The sequence below is a fragment of the Chinchilla lanigera genome, unplaced genomic scaffold (genome assembly GCF_000276665.1).
Source record: "Chinchilla lanigera isolate Chin_1 unplaced genomic scaffold, ChiLan1.0 scaffold00042, whole genome shotgun sequence".
Classification (NCBI taxonomy): domain Eukaryota; kingdom Metazoa; phylum Chordata; class Mammalia; order Rodentia; family Chinchillidae; genus Chinchilla; species Chinchilla lanigera.
This window is the reverse complement of record NW_004955443.1, coordinates 7,303,268-7,320,951: the sequence shown is the minus strand read 5'-3', so window position 1 is coordinate 7,320,951 and position 17,684 is coordinate 7,303,268. Positions and strand designations below refer to the sequence as shown.

Below are 17,684 nucleotides of genomic sequence, written 5' to 3'. Positions count from 1 at the left end.
CTGTCTGCTATGGAAAGTTTAATTAGTTTGGTAATTTGAAGAGATACTGGATGTGTATATTTTTGAAGAGAGGGCTTTTAGAACCGATTACTATCTTTTTAAAGATTATTGCTGTATTCAGATGTTTGCCTTTTTGTCATGTGTCATTTCTGTCTTTTAGGTGTAGTTCTGTCTTCTAGGTGTAGTTTTTTTTCCAGAAGATCACCAATTTCACCTTAGTCTACAAGTTTATTATTTTAAATTATATATAATGTTATTTATAATTAAAACACTATATTTGATCATATCCCTTTTTCTTAGTTAATGTTGCATATTTTGTGTTTTTGCTTTTTATTGGATTGGTTCTTTAAATGACAAACTCTTGGTTTACTAGTCAAAGTGTGTTAGGTTTTACATTTATTTTTGCAGATTCTTTTCTCAAAAATGTTTGCTTTATTTTCAAGTCTTTGGTTAGTTTATTTCCTTTTAATCATTAATCTCAAATACATTTAAAGATATGATTTTTTTCCTGTATTGAGTTCTGACATATAGTACTTTTATTTTCAATAAATGTCTAATTTCAGTTTGATTTTTTTTTTTTTTTTTTTTTTTTTTACTTATCTAAAGTTTTAAGATTTTCTAAGTTATTTGATGCCTTTGGTGGTGATGTTAGGAGGTTATTTTTGTTGTTATTTTTGTATTAGGGTACAAGAAAGTAGCTTAGAAGAGTACAAATTTTTAGAATTTGAAGTTCTTTTTGTGGTTTAATACATGATCAGTTTCTATGAATAATATATGAGAATCTGTTTGAAAAGAATATTCTCTGCTAAAAACACAGAGTTCTAAATGTGTCACATAATGTGTCACATAGGCTTTTAATGGTATTGGTTCAATTCATAATTTCCTCATTTAGTTTTGCTATCTGATCTGTTTTCTTAAGTTTATATATTAAAATCTCCTGAGGGTTGGGGTTAGTGAGGTTTTTCTGGTATATGGTAGCTTTTTTCCTGCTGGGGTCAGGGTCAGAGGACTCGAGGTAAAGCAACCCAGGCAGGGTGAGGCGCTGGGTGAGCCCTTTTGGGGGAGGCCAGGGGGTCGTTAGCCAGGCTCTTCACTCTTCACTTTTTTTGGCTGATTGCCTCCATTTGTTCGTCAACAACTGGATAGTTCTCTTTGTAAGAAGAGGTAGCTTTAGATTCATTGTGGTAGAGGTTAGGTGGGTGTACTTAGTACTGTATGTGCTTGTGATACAGTCTTCCAGGGCCAGAACTGTCAAACAAAACCAGTGGTGGAGACTGACTTCCAGCCTCTCGAGGGGCCAGTGATATTATGGGCTCGAAAGGCTATAGATTATTGCTGGTACCATCTAGCTCAGTGAAGGTGAACTTTTTAGAGACCAAGTGCCCAAGCTGCAACCCAGAACTCCTTTATTGCAAAGCGCTGACACTGTAATTAAACCTGAATGCTCGGCAGCAGGGGTTCTTTGTGCCCACTGCAGATGTGTGCTATAGGTTCACCGTCAGTGATTGTACATATTGGAGACAGCAAGATCAGAGCTTCAACTGGTGACTCCAAATTACTCCCCTTCAAAGGTTGTCTTTAATAAATTGAAGAATAGCAAAATATCACACTTTTAGATTAAAATTTAAAAAATATTTCTGTGTGGTCAGCTCTTCATTTTCTGACCAGTGGAAGAGATGAGCTGAAATCAGGAGCAGTATTATATCAGTCATACTTTTCTTTTCACCAAGTTTCTTTAAATATTACAACATGAGTTATCAGGTGTTGGTCAATTTGTAGAATTCCATACTACAGAGAATATACTATTACAGTGAACAACCTGCTGAGAGGGGTAGGATAGTGTTTTACTTTTCCCGTTTTGCATTTCTGTTTTGGATTTTTTAAACTAGAGCTTCATGGTGTAAGTAAACGTAGAATTTGGCACAACAAAAATGTCAGTTTAAAGGTCTAATTGTCGTGAGTTTTTTTTTTTTTTTTTTTTAAGGAAACTGAAACCATGTATAAATGCAATAAAGGACTAGAGTATAGGTGATATAGTAAAAGAAAGATATTTTTTGGTGTGGTTACTCTAGCTAGACTAAAAGATCAGAAATTGAATTATCACTGCAACTTTTTGGTGCTGGGGATTGAATCTGGGGCCTCACTCATCACATATATATATGGTTTATATTAATGGGTATATAAACATAAAGTTGTACATGTTAATGGACTAATGTGTTTCAATGCATATATACATTGTGAAATAATTTATTCAGATTAAGTATATCTGTCTCATTTATCATTTTTTATGATAAAAATTTTCCAAATCTTTCCTTCTAGCTTTTGAAATTTGCAGTATATTAGAGTTGATATCTATTATCATCCTCCTGTACATAAGAACTTCTTGCTGTATATAACTGTAGCTCAGTACCCACTGATCAGCCTTCCCCTACTATTCTTGGCACACATTGGTACTTTTTGATATTCATTTTGAAAAATTAGTTTTTGGGAACCTGTTACTTGTTAGTTTGGCTGATATCATTCTTGACTCTGAATTACATAAAGAACATTTAATTTCAATGTTGAAAACTTAACAAGTCAGTTTTTCATATTATATAATGTTTGATTGCTTATATTTAAGCCTCCACATATCTTTTTATTTTTATTTATTCACATATTTGTACTTAAACTTTCTACAGCTATTCATTAGAACAAACAGTGCAATTTCTAAACTGTGTTCTTGAAGGAGACCCTGTAAAAACAGTTGTAGCTCAAGAGTTTGTTCACCAACATGAGACTGTCACTTCTCATACTGTACAGAAGTCTAAAGAGAAAAAGGTATGGGATTCACTCATTTTTTACTATAATGGTAGATAAGAGTGTATAGAAATATGATTTGTTTCTTGAGCATAATAATTTAATGATTATCAGGATTTTTTTGTGGTACTCGGGATTAAACCTAGGGGCTTTGCACTGAACTACGTCACTGACCCCCCACCTAAGCATTTTTTATTTTGAGACAGGGTCGCTCTTTGTTCCCAGGGCTGGGTTTCAATTTGTGATCCTCCTTCCTCAACTTCCCAGAGGGCTACAAGTGAGTGCCACCACGCCCAGCTTATTTCTCACCCCTTGACTATGTTGGAAGTTTATAGCTGATTGTATTTTTTCTTTAATGTCAGCGTGCATGACAGCACTTGAATTTCTACAACTCCTGTGTAGAAATTACTTTTTTCTTTAACAACAAGAAATTTAAAAACAAGATCTCTTCTCACAAACCAAAATTGCATTTTTTTGTTTTTTATTTGTTTTGTTTTGTTTTTTTCTGGTACTGGGAATCGAACTCATGACCTTGCGCTTGCCAGGCAGGCACTGTGCCACTGAACTAAATCCCCAGCTCCCAAAATAGCATTTTTAAATATGAATAGGTACAGAATCCCTTATATAATGAAATATTTATTATGTTCATAGTATTAGGTATATGGGGATTTTCAAAAGTTCAAGAAAGCATTTTTATTACCCTTTCCCAAAATCTTTGATTTTATTAGGAAGGCAAGACATACACTCATGGAATATCTGAACATTAATATAAACTAGCTGTGACTAAACAGCACTGAAAATGACATAGGAGATGGTTCTGTGAATATTCTTACATAAAAGACATCCTGGTATTCTGTGTTTTTCATAAAGTAAGCTGTGTATTTGTTAAAAAAAATTGATTTACAGATTTTAGTTTCTGATAATGAATATAGTGATATCTTTATTTTTTTAAATTTAATGTCCTTTAATTTTTTCAAGCCTTTTGAGTTCTAGGGTCGAAGTAATCAAAATATAATGAGAGAAGAAATTATATAACCAACTAGTGTTATATATTAGGCTAGTTTTCTTCACTCTTTCTTGGCTTCTGAACTGTTCCCAGGAGGAAGATTTGAAAGAAAGTTTACTTTAGTTATTGATATATATGTGTATACATTATATAATACCTATAATTTTAACATAACATTTAATATGTGAAATAATACTACATAAATTTTTTTTGAGACAGGGTCTTGCTGTATAGTGAGTCTTGAACTCAATACTACATGAAATTTTTAAATCATTATTCATTGAAGATTGTTTTTTATAGAGTAGATTATAATCATTGATAATTATCTTTTCTTTCCTTCTTTCCTTCCTTCCTTCTCTCCCTCCTTTTCTCTCTCTTTCTCTCTCTCTCTTCTTTCTTTCTTTTGTCTCACTGTGTAATTCAGGCTGGCCTTGAGAGGCCTTGAACTTGTAGTAATCCTGCCTCAGCCTCCTGAGTGCTGTGATTACAGGTGTGTGCCACCATGTCCAGCAATAGTATTTCTAAACAAATGACAATTTTCAGCTTTTTGAATTTTTGTTTTTTTAAATTTTCTAATTTTTTAATATTTTTATAGTTTCTGTTTTACAAAATATTGAGCTGGGTGTGGTGATGCACACTTACAATCTGAGCACTCTGGGAGGCAGCGGCAGGAAGATTGTAAGTATGAGCCCAGCTTGGGTAACTTAGTGAGACCATATCTCAAAAAAATAAAAAAGGGTTGGTGATGTAGCTCAGTACAGAGGTCTAGGGTCCAGTAATGAAAGGTCCCCAGTTATGAAAAATAATTACAAAATAATGGTTTCAATGTTGTTGTTTGATCATACTCACCTACCTTGTAAGCCTCCCTTATACCTCTCTCCATCCTTGCCCTTTTCTTCATCTTATTTAATAATAGTCTCCCTTCTACTTTCTTGTTAACTTTTTAGATTCCATATATTAAGGGAAAACATGCAGTACCTATCTTTGCGTCTGGTTTATTTCACTTACCATGATACATTTTTCTGCAAATGACATAATTTTGTTCCTTGTAATGGCTGAATAATACTCCTTTGTGTCTGTATGTACCTGGATTTATCAATCCATCCGCCTGTTGATTGTCACCTGGGGTGGTTCTATAATCTTGGCTATTGTGAATTATAATGCAATAAACATAGATATGCAAGTATCACGATGTATATTATGCTGACTTTAATCCCTTTGGGTATATACCAAGGAGTGGTACAGCTGGGTTATATAGTAGATCTATTTTTATTTTGAAGATTTTCAAGTACTGATTTTGATTTTCCTCCATACTGATTTTCAGAGTGGCTGTACTAATTCACCTTCCCACCAGCAGTGTAGTACTCCCAACCCCCACGTCCTCTCCTACATACATTGTTTTTTGTATTCTTGATGATAGTCATTATCACTGGGGTGAGATGGAAACTCAGTGTAGTTTTTGTGTGTTCGATTTGTTTTTTAAAGATAGGCTCTTGCTACATAGTCTAGGCTGGCCTTGAACTCATTATGTGTCCCAGGATAAACTCAAACTCAACATCCTCCTCCTCCAGCCTTCTGAGTGCTGGGATTACAAGAGTGTGCCACCTGCACCCACCTCTCAGTATAGTTTTGATTTGCATTTCTCTAATGGCTAAAGGTGTTAAACATTTTTTTCATATGCTTATTGGTCATTTATATTCTTTTGAGAAATGTGTTCAATTCATTTGGCCATTAATTGATTAGGCTGTTTTCTCATATTGAGTTCTTTATCTGTTGTAGATACTAACTTCTATTGGTAGAGTAGCTGGTAAAGATTTTCTCCCATTCTATAGGTTGTCCCTTCACTCTGTGGGTTGTTTGCCTTGCTGTGCAGAAACTTTTTAGTTTAATGTAGTCCCATTTATTGGTTCTTGCTATTGTTTCCTAAGTTATTGGAGTTCTATTAGGAAATCTTTGGACCTATACCTCCGATGTTTGCCCTAGGTTTCTTCTAACAGTGTGAGAGTTTCAGATCTTATACCTATGTCTTTGATCCATTTTGAATTGATTTTTATAAAGGGTGAGAGATAGGGATCTAATTTTGCTCTTCTAGAAGTGGACATCTGGTTTCCCTAGAAGTGTTTATGAAAGAGGCTGTTATGGTTTGGACCTAGATGTCTCCCTCAAAGCCTCACGTCGTCAAAGGTGGGGCTTTTTCAGAGGTAGCTGGATCTAGAGTGTGTGATGCTAGGATTAAAGGTGTGTGATTACTAAATTAGCCCACGAATTAGTTTGGCATAGTTCAGAGAGTGGTAATATGAAGTCCCTCCCTGGGTGTGAATGTTACCTCCTCAGAGGGCTTGTAGCCTCCATGTAATATAAGGAACAGAAAGAGGGCTGCTGTCATTGCTTACTGCTTTGCAGCATTCCTACCTTCTGCCTGCCATGAACTGTTTTTTCTCTGCAATGCCCCTGTGCCTTGCTACCCTGCCTTGGAGCTAGCTGATTATGGACTGAAACCTCTACAAATTGTGAGCCAAAATTAACTTTTCCTCCTTTAACTTTAGGTGTCAGGTATTTTGTCTCAGCATTGAGAAAAAGAGACTAAGACAGAGGCTATCTTTTCTTCAGTGAATGTTTTTGACTCCATCGAGTCAGATGGAAATTTGCGAAGTATGAAAAATAGTTGCATGCATTTGTTTCTGTATCTTATGTTCCATTGGTCTTGTGTCTATTTTTTGCTAGTACTATGTTGTTTTTATTACTATGGCCATGTATTATAATTTGAAACTAGGTATTTTTATGCTTCCAGCTTTGGCTCTTTGCTTAACATTACTTTGGCCATTCTAGGTTTTGTGTGTTTTCATATGAATTTTAGGATTTTTTTTTATTGTGAAGAATGTCATTGGAATTTTGATAGTGTATTGAATGTGTAGATTTGGTAATTTTGGTAATATGGCCGTTTCTGCTGAACCATAAACATAGAAGGTCCTTCCATCTTCTAGTGTTTTACTTTCTTTCTTCAGAGTTCTGTTATTTTCGTCATGAAGGTCTTTCATCTACTTGCTTAGGTTGATTCCTAGGTATTTTTTTTTTTTTTGAGGGTGTTGTGAATGGAATTCCCTGATTTCTTTCTCAGCTAGTTCTTTGTTGATTTTTTTAATATTGATTTTGTATCTTGAGCTTTTTGAATTTTAACAAGTAACCTGCATTATTTCAATTTACTTTTGGTTAATTATATTAGAAAAAGCATGATTTGTTACAGTATTGAAAATTACAATTTTTTCATTTCGATGTTGAATTTTCATAAAATGTTTATTGCTGTTTATAAGCAGTTTTCTCTGTGAATTAGAGAAAGGGATAAATGAAAAGCCAAGTTTGATATGGAAATCACTGTACATGTTTTTGGTTAAAATATGACTCTTAAAATATTCAAAAATGCAATTTTCCTATTTGGTGGGGAACACTGAGGCAATTTGCGTGTTTATTATTTTCATTATTATGTGCTTTATATTACAGATACTTTTATCTTTAAAAGGATATTTTGGATAATAATTACATGGTAACTTTTTAAAAGATGATTGAAATTGTGAAACAGTTAACTGATCATAGTGCCTAGTGGTAGTTACCTGGTTGAAACTCTCCCATAAACATACTTACGATTTTTATTAAATGCTGGCCATGATAACTCCACAAGCTCTTCTGTTTTAAATATAATATTATTTGATTATTTTATTTTTTTAAAATATAAATTGAAGTATGCCATCATCACCATCAGTGACTGAAACTTTGAATAGATTTCTATTGAATGGAAATTGAATGGCATTTCTACACTGGCTGAGTTTCTCTATCTTATATCCTGTATTCTGGCTTGATTTTTGTGACCTACTTACCTTTTGACAACTTCAGAGAACTCTTCAACATCTCGTGAAGTAAAAGTGCTTAAAGAAAGGGTAGCAGTAATGGCACAGAAGAGTTAATAATAGTCTGTAAGTGCTTGACTTACAAGACACTGACTTAGAATCTGTTTTGAAAAGGCGAAAAATAAAGAGAGCCTAGTTTTATATGCATTTTCTGAAGATAAGTCATGTGTCTTTTTCTTTCTTTGTATATTATTGTGAAACATCTTACAGGCAAAAAAGTTAAAGGAGACTGAAGATAACCTGAATGAGTCATCTTTCCAGGATTTCCAGTACCCCAGGTATGATGACTACAGGGCCGAGGCCCTCTTGCACCAGCAGAGGAGAATGGAGTGCTATGGCAAGGCCAAGGAAGCATATCGGGTGGGGAAGAAGCACGTGGCCACCTTTTATGCCCAGCAGGTAAAATGGAAAACTAATTATTTTTTCTTGCCGATTATGTTAGCCAAAGATTCTTGAGGTAGATCTTAAATCCCGTACTGTGTTGTGACTGGATGAAGTTATTAGGGAATGTAGAGATTATACAACCGATATAAATAAGGTACCCTAATACAAAAGAAATCTGATTTCAAAAATTGCATCTCCTTTGTTCACTTTCTGTCATTGCTTTTACACTTACGGCTTATATGAATTACAGTTTATTCTGATGATCACCTTTTCTTTTAAATTAGATTCTAACATGCAGGAGCATTCTAAACAGATACAAGTATTCTGGAGGAAAGAAGAATGTTAAAATTGGCCATCTCAGGGTACAGTTAGGGGTCTTGAGCTTTCTATCATGTTTGAATTCTTAGTGTATATTACTCTTATAATCAGAAGAAGGAAATGGCATTAGTATTTTTCAGGGAAATAAAATTTCTACCTGGGCTCATTTTGCATGCTCTTCTAAGAAACCACTTTGATTCTTTGTTATTTTTGTGGTTCCACCTGGCTTACTTTTTTGAACAGAGTAAGATGTCAAACTGCTGCAGTCATGTTTTATCTAACTGCAGTCCTGAGGACCTGGCTTCAGACTTTTAACTGCAAGATTTTGAAAGGAAACACCAAGCTGAGACCCAGGATTATCCAGAGTATACTTGTCATCAAGCAGTAAATCAGTGCACTCTATCTTCAGACATAGTATTTAGTTGTTCCCTTCTTTTACAATTTTTGGTTCAGAAAATATGCTAGAAACAATGATTTGCTCCCTCTACTCCAAGGAGGGGAGAATGGGAGAGGGAATTGAAATTGCTGAGGTATATTTATTTACTAATCCCTCAAAATGAATGTAAACTTCATGTGTTACAAATGTATACTAAAAAAGTCAAACACCAGAAACTACTTAAATATACAAGTATGAATGGATAAACAACTTGTGGTATATCTGTACTATGAAATATTAGTTAAAAATGAAGAGAAATGAACTATTGACATTCAGTATATAACAACATGAATGAGTCTTAAAACATGACATGGAATAAAAGCTGAGCAATGTAATAATAAACAACAATTCACCAGTTTAAGAACTATATTTCACTGAAACTCACATTTTGGTGCATCTTTGTCAGTTAGCCAAGTGCATTAAGGTTTTAGATTTATTACTCTGCCTTTTATTTGAGTCATTATTAGTTTCCTCATTGTCTGAGTCAAAAGTATCAAGTGTCCAGTGGTGATTGGTTTATAATTATAAAGGGTAGTCTTCATGAGCGGAGGATGAAAGAAGCCCATCACCTTGCTGCCGTGGAGATCTTTGAGACAGTCAACGCCTCCCTGCTGCCACAGAATGTGTTAGACCTCCATGGCCTGCATGTGGATGAAGCTATAAAACATTTGATGACGGTTTTACAGCAGAAAACTGAAGGTAGAACTGTGGTTATGACACCTTTTCTATTACTAGTGTTGGTATAACTTACAAATTCAGGAGTATCTGAATGCACAGGCTCAGGATAGCTGCCTCATTTGTAGACAGTTGTGTTAGCCACTCTTCAAGAGAAGCTTGGCATAGAACTCTCACTGATGACTGTTAACAGTTCCTTTTCTTTTATCTCCCTGTTTCAGTAATGTGTATTTCTTTGCTCTGTTTAGTTAAGAGGGAGTTGCACTATAACTGGAGGATAAGGATATAGCATTATTCAATACTTACTTATTTTTTGTCTTTTTGAGACAGGGTCTCACTATGTAGTTCAGGCTGGCCTTGAGCTCACTTTGTAGCCCAGGCTGGTCTCAAACTCACAACAATCCATCTACCTCAGCCTCCTGAGTGCTGGGATTACAGGTGTTCACCACCACGCCTGGCTCAGTACATACTTATTAAACTTACATATATTTATTGGCTATAAATTATTCAGTTGGTGTTTAATAAAATAAAGAAGTAAATGAGGTAATAAGATTTTTGCAGAGTTGTCATAAAGGACATGCTTTCTAACTGTCCATAGTGTGTCCTGTTTCTTTGTTCTGCCTCTTCCAAGGGCTCTGGCTAAAGGTCTTTTTTAATGCCTCCATCCAGTATTGTGATTTCTTATATGCTAAAATGTCTCACCACATCTCCTTTTCTTTTCGGTTACTAGAAAAGTTCAAACTATTTTATTTACCTCATACTGTAGTACTGAAAGTCACTTTTCATCATTACTATTTTTGAATTGTCCACCTAGCTTTCTGTCTATTTTTCTGTTTTATTGGGGAGATTTTAAAGCCCTATACCTCAGTTTTTACCTGTGGCTACATGGCCCTACACTGTCATTGATAGCCATGTTGTTCTGGTTAATTCATATATATATGTATAGTTTAGTAGGCTTTATACCATACTTTATACAGAGTTATCAGTTCAACACATATCACTTATAATTTAATAGTTGAATCGGATTGATACATAAGGCTGAAATTTCATGTTTACTATGATGTATTACAACTATTTTGAAAAGTTACAGAATAATAAACACCTAGTGAATCCAAGAATCCAAATAACAAGTTAGAACATTTTACCATGTTTTTCAGTTTTATACTGTTTTGTTTCTACCCAGTACTTTTTTCTTCCTTTCCTCCCTTTTGATCTCTCTCTCTCTGTCTCTCTCTCTCTCTCTCAGCAGTAGAACCTGCAGCCCTTGTTCATTTCTAGTCATCTTCCTTTCCTTTCTAATTAAAATGAACATTTTACAATTCGGTGTACATCCTTCCTGCCCATTTTTACTCTATGTGCATGTATTTATATTTAGCGTGCAGTATTCCTTGTGTGAATTTTAAGAAAATGAATGTACATGATGTTATATTAGGGCATCAGCCATGCCACTTACTTTCACCCAGTAGAGTTTTCAAGACCTACTCATCTTAATGGATCTAGTTTTCCATTATAACTGCCTTTAATGCTGTATGACTATATTATTATGTATTCACTCCTATATTGATGGCCACTTAGTTATAACATTACAGTAAACTTTATTTTGCCTATCAGCATGTGTACTTTTGTCATTATCTTTTTTCTTAACATTTTTATGATAAAAAATTAACTTACAGAAAAATTGGAAAAAATCATACAATGAATACTCACATATCCTCTCTGTAGATATGATTGATTGTTAACATTTGGCCACATTAACTTAATCTCTCTAAAACTGCTTTTTGCTGAATTATTTGAAGATAAATTGTAGACATTGTGTTGCTTTAGATACTTCCACATGTGTCTCTCTCAGCAAATTTGAAGCCAAAAGTGGCGACATATGCCTGTAATCCCAGGACTTAGGAGGCTAAGGCAGCCGGAGCTATGTAGCGAAACCCTGTCTCAAAAACCAAAAACTAACCAACCAAAAATAACAGATTTGGTTTGTGGATGTAGTTCAGTGGTAGAGTGCTTGCCTAACATGCTTGAAGCCCTGGGGTTCAATCCCTAGCACTAGGGACAAGTTCATTCTCTTGCATAACCATAATACCCTTATCACTTTTAAGATATTTCACATTCACACAATAATAATGCGATACATAGGCCATATTCAGATTTGTCCATTTGTATGGATAATGTCCTGCATAGTTGTGTCTCCCTGCTGCCCCATCCAGCATCCAGTCAAGCATCAGATATTTTCCTTTGGGCCTTTCCTACCACCTCAGTGGTACCTTTCCTTGGTACCACTGAGATAGCTCAGTGGTACAAGTGCCTGCCTGGCAAGTGCAAGGTCCCAAGTTCAATTCTTTGTACCAAAAAAAAAAAAAAAAGATATTTTCCTTTGGTATTCTATGTCTGTATAGTTTCTGTAATAGAGATTTAGCTTTCTATTTTTTGTCTTCATATCATTGACAGTTTTTGGCAGGTTGTTCTACATTTTAATTTATCTGATTATTTCCTCATGATTTAGACAAATCAGGTTAAATCTTTTTTGGGGGAGGTGTTAAAATTATACCTAGGTGATATTAAATCATCCTTGGTGAATATATCAAGAGACATATATGGTCATTTGTCCCATTATTGGTGATAAGGTTTGTGGTTTTTTTTTTTTTATGTCTTTTTGAGACGGTTTCACTACACAGTTCAGGCTGGCCTTGAATTCACTTCGTAGCCTAGGCTAGCCTCAAACTTGCAGTGATCCTCCTGGCTCAGCCTCCCAAATGCTGGGATTACAGGCATGTGCTACCACACCTGGCTAAGTTTGATTCTTTAATTGCAGTAGAACTTTATCAGATTTTTCTTTGTAAATGTACCTTTCTCATCCAGGTATTATGGTACATGCCTGTAATCCCAGCACTCTGGGAGGCTGAGGCCCGAGCATTGCAAGTTGCAACCTAGCCTGGGCAGTTTAGTGATTTAGCAAGACCCTGTTTTAAAAAGTAAGAGATTTGAGGATGTAGCTCAGCATGAAGGCCCTGTGTTCAGATCCCAGTCATACACGCGTGTGCATACACACATGTTCGTGTGACACAGAATACCTTTTTTCCTTTTTAATTAATAAATCTTTTTGGTGGTTGATGCTTTGTGGTTCTTTTAACCACCATTCCTTCCCTTATAACATTTCACTTAGTGGTTTTAGCATGTATTGATGGCCCTTGGCTGAGTCAGTTATGATTATGGTTGCATAATGATGTTTTATAATTTGTTTTTATTCTGTTTATTAGTTGACATTCTTTGATGGAGGATCCTACAAACCCAGTAGTTTTTAAAGTTAGAATCATGGAAAACTTTGAAGAAATATAGGAAAGAATTGTGGAGAACAGAAAAGAAAAAATTCAAGAGCATTTGAAACACATTATTATTTGAGCTGGAGAAAAGAAAAATTCTTCAAGTATATAAAAATACTACTACAATATTCTATCAAGGATGAATAGTTATTTATACTGAACATGTATTTGATTATTTTAACTATTCCAGGCATTAATGGTAAAGCAGTGAAAAAATAGACACTCCCCCTATGAAATTTGCCATCTACTGGGTAGAAGACAATGAACAAATAGTTACACATTTAGCACTGTGATAAGAAAATAGGGGTTGTTACGTTGTGTTTAGGGTAAATTCCAAAATCCCTGTTCCTTGCCTGCGTCTCTAATCTCATCTTGTCACTACTCCCGCTTTTTTGCTGTATGTTTAATTAATCTGTCTTTCTTGACCTTCATACTAGTTAGGCTCCTTGTTAATAGCTTCTCATAGTGTTCCTCTTTATCACAGTGTTCATAAAGCTCATTTTAGCATTGTTAAATGTTTGTCTTTTTGACCAAGAATTGAGCCAGTGTTGATTACTAAATCGTGATTATGTGTAGTGCTTTTTGTTCAATGCTCAAAAAACTTCTAAATGTATGACTGTGTAAGGAGGTAATCCTGTCATCATTTTGAGCAATAAAACTATGTATATTTAATGTGTTCAGTATGATTTGATGTATGTGCACATTGTAAAATGATTACTACTGGCAAGTTATCCCATCCAGTATCCCCTGTAGTTACCGTTTGTGTGTGTGGTGAGAACACTTATGACCCACTGTTAGCAAATTTCAGGTGTACAATACAATGTCACTAACAATGGCTACCATGTTGTACATAAAATTCCTGGATTGATTGTGGTTGGAACTGAGCCTAGAGCCTTGCACATTCTGGCTATGCATTCCACCATGGAGCTATATATTTCCCCAGTCCCAGAACTTGTTCTTTTTTTTGAGACAGGGTCTCACCATGTAGTGCAGGCTGACCTTGAACTCGCTTATATATTGCAGGCTGGCCTCAAACTTAGGGTGATGCTCCTGTCTCAGCCTCCTGAGTGCTGAGATTACAGGAGTACACCACCACATCTGGCCCCCAGAATTTATTCTTATAACTGAAAATTTGTACCTTTTACCTAACATATCCCCACCCTACCCCTCCTCCCCACCTCCAGATCCTGGCAACAACCACTCTTTCCATGTGTTTTGACTTCTTAAGAGTCCACATGTAAGTGAGGTCTTGAAGTATTTCTCTTCTGTCTGCCTTATTTCAAGTAGCATAATGCCATACAGGCTCATCCATGTTTTTGCAAATGGCAGTATTTCTTTCTCTTTTTTAAAATCACAGAATAATATTCCTATATATGTGTTTGTGCGTGAATGTGTGTGTACAAACAAAATAGATTTATAATGAAAATATTTTGGCCATAAAGAAGATGAAACACTGATACATGCTATAACATGGTTGAACCTTGTAGACACGCTACATGAAAGAAGTCAGATACAGACAGCCATGTGCTATATGACTCCATTTATATGAAATGTCCCATTTAGGTAAATCCACAGAAAACAGGTTTCTGTTTGCTGAGGCTGAAAAGTGGGGTATTTGAAGCAACAGCTAATAGGCTCAGAATTTCTTTTTGAGTAAGGAAATGTTCTGGAACCAGTAGTACTGGTTGTACAACATTGTTAAACTGAAAACCACTGTATTGTACATTTAAAAGGTGGTGAGTTTTGTTACATTAACATTATAAAAAAAACTGTAAGAAAAAAAATAAACTTGAATAACTTAGCCAAGATAATACTTGTTGACATTCAAGACAGTTTCTAAAAGTCAAAGCCATCCTGATGTAGCCTGTAGTTACTGTCCATCACCACCAGATGGTGATATTGTTGAACAGAATTGTTTTCAGAGGAAAATCTGGATCTGCTCTTTGTTGCTTTTAGTCATAATATAAAAGGATTTTCAAAATAGGAGATGAATAAAAAAGTGGTCCTTGTGTGCCTTGTGGTTGAAATTTGCATCGCTACCTACAACATATTTTTGCCCCAAAATCAAACTAGAAGTTGATTAAGCCTTTAGATCTCACCGACTGTATCATAGGGAATTTCAGGGGACAGAGGAACATGTTAAACAACACCATGGGAATATGGTCAGGAAATTTTTTTTTTCTTTTTTCTTTTAAGAGTGGGAAAATTTATTGGAGAAAAGAAATGGGACTAGGAGCAGGTCCTGAGAGACAGGAGTCCCAGATGGGTTACTCCAGACTGACTTTCTTTTTCAGTAAATTTATAAGAAAAACACAAGGGGAGGGAAGACACTTAGGTTAAAAAGTTAAATATACCAGTCAAAATACAGTATAGGTCTTATTTAAACCTTGATTCAAACAAATCACTTAATTTTTAAAATTTATTTTTATTTTTCTTAGTTTTTTGAGACAGAGTCTTGTTATATATAGTTCAGGGTAGCCTTGAACTCACTATGCAGCTCAAGCTGGCTTTGAACTTGGAGTGGTCCTCCTGCCTCAGCTTCCCAAGTATGTGCCACATTACCCAGCTTAATTTTTTTAGATAATTGGAAATTTTTAGAAACTGATGATATTAAGGAACCGTTGTTAATTTTGTAAGATGGTGATATTGTGGTTATGGTTTTTGTTTTTTGTTTTTTGAGATGTGTTTTCATTGTGTTGCCCAGATTGGTTTGGAATTCTGAGCTCAAGTGATCCTCCTGCCTTAGCCTTCCAAGTTCTAGGGCTACAGTATACACCAGTCCACACGGTTGGTGTTTTTTTTTTTTTTTTTTTTAAGAGTTCTTTTTGAGATACATACTGAAATATTTGCAGTTTAAATAATAAGCAACCTGGAGTACTCTTAAAAATGAGTTATAGGGTTCTTTCATTGTTGATGAACAGCAAAAACAGCTGTAATTTGGGAAACTTAATACCTGTTAACACATGCAATAAATATCCTTTGACCTACCTTATTTGAGGCATGTGAGTCACCTGGAGAATCACCTGGAGAGCTGCAAATGAACTAATGAGAGTCAGATGGTATAAATGATGGACCTTATTGATAAAGGAGCAGTAGTGAAGGAGTGATATGGGTAAATTGTAGAGAGGAGATTTGTTTTCTGTGGCACACCAATTTAAACAACAGCTGGGGATGTGGCTCAGTGGTAGAACTCTTGCCTTGCATGCACAAGCCCCTGGGTTTGATCTCCAGCACTACAAAACAACAACAAAACAAACCTAAACAACGGTGCATAATTTATAAATTTATAGTGCAAACCTTTTTACAAAGTGGACACCCTAGAGTAGGTAACATGTGGACAGAGTTCTATTTTGAGCAGCATTTTGCTGTGTATTAGTTATTTTTCCCTCATTGCTGGGACAAAATACCTGACACCTGGAGTTAAAGGAGGAAAGGTTTATTTAGTTCACAGTTTGTAGAGGTTTCAGTCCATAATCTACTGGCTCCAAGGCAAGGTGGCACATGGCAGAGGGGCAACCATTCATGGCAGCAGAAGACAGCAAAAGCAACAAGAGAGGGTGAGACAAGTCTCCTTTTGTCCCAGTCTACCAGGATTAGGGTGGTGCCAATCCAGTCAGTGGACTGAGCCAGCAGTCACTCACCGTTAACCCCAGCACCCTTAATCCCAGCTTTGTACTACAAATCAGTTACACACTCTAGATTCAGCCACCTCCGAAAATACTCCATGACCACATGAGGCTTTGGGGGAACATCTACACAAAAACCATAACATGCCAGAAGTAATGGATGTGCATTAGAGTGGAAATGGGTATCTTAAGTGAAAATAAGGATTTAGAAATGCAGGAACACATAGTCTTTTAAAATTCCAAGCTAAATATTGCCGTAGTGATAATGAGACTTGAAAACCCACCTGTTTGTGATTCTGCTGGAGTATTAGAGTAATTTAGTGCACAAAATATGGAGTGTTTATGTTGCATGGGTGTGTATGTTATGCTAAAGGTGAGAATTGGGGCTATTTATGAATGAGGAACAACTATTCATTAAATCAACTTTTATCATGAACAGTTTGTTGTTACTGGTGTGTGTGTCTTTGTCTTTGTGTCTTTTTGAGACAGGGTTTCACTATGCAGTTTAGGCTGACCTTGAACTCAGTTTGTAGCCCTGAACTTGCGGTGATCTCCTGCCTCAAACTCTCAAGTGCTGTGATTATGGACAGATGCCACTGTGCCTGGCCTGTCGTTATTGTTATTTGTTACAGCTGTTATTAAATTCAGACTTTATCTACTGGTTTTCCCAAGGTCATATCCAAAGTAGGAACTGTAGTGTTCCAAGAGGCTCAGGCTCATTCAGATTTTTTTTTCTGGTACCGGGAATCGAACTCACGATGTTGCGCTTGCCAGGCAGGTGCTGTGCCACTGAGCTAAATCCCCAGCCCCTCATTCAGATTTTAAGAATTCTCTATCAAGACCAGCCTGGGTTAAAAAGTGAGCTCAAGGCCAGCCTGAACTGCATAGTGAGACTCTGTCTCAAAAAAACAAACAAACAAAAAAAACAAAAAAAAAAGAAGCATTTCTTAGGCTAGCAATTAATCATCCCTAACAGTAGGACTATGCTACTGGATTTGTTGACAGCCATTTCTGAGGGGAAGGACTATATAGTAATTGCTATTATCCCATTTTCTTTATGAAGAAACAGGCATCAAGAAGCTAACTACCTTGTTCATGGTCATAGTCATTTAGTGGCAGAGCTGTGACTTAGACTAAAGCTGGCTGGCTTCAGAGTGTTTAATTAATAGGGTTGTGAAGATTTCTTACATTTCTTTCTTTTTTTTTTTTTTTTTTTTT

The 17,684-nt window shown here is 35.7% G+C and overlaps 1 protein-coding gene across 7 annotated transcripts in view; it reads left to right on the top strand.

Annotated features, from left to right (window-relative positions):
* Positions 1-17,684, top strand: part of N4bp2 (NEDD4 binding protein 2) — a 140,696-nt gene that overhangs the window by 114,810 nt on the left and 8,202 nt on the right. For all 7 annotated transcript variants that reach the window (XM_013518097.1, XM_013518095.1, XM_013518094.1 and 4 more), the window contains 3 exons: positions 2,679-2,817; positions 7,915-8,103; positions 9,373-9,541. In XM_013518097.1, the coding sequence (XP_013373551.1) occupies positions 2,679-2,817; positions 7,915-8,103; positions 9,373-9,541 (497 nt within the window). The remainder of the gene's footprint in view (positions 1-2,678; positions 2,818-7,914; positions 8,104-9,372; positions 9,542-17,684) is intronic.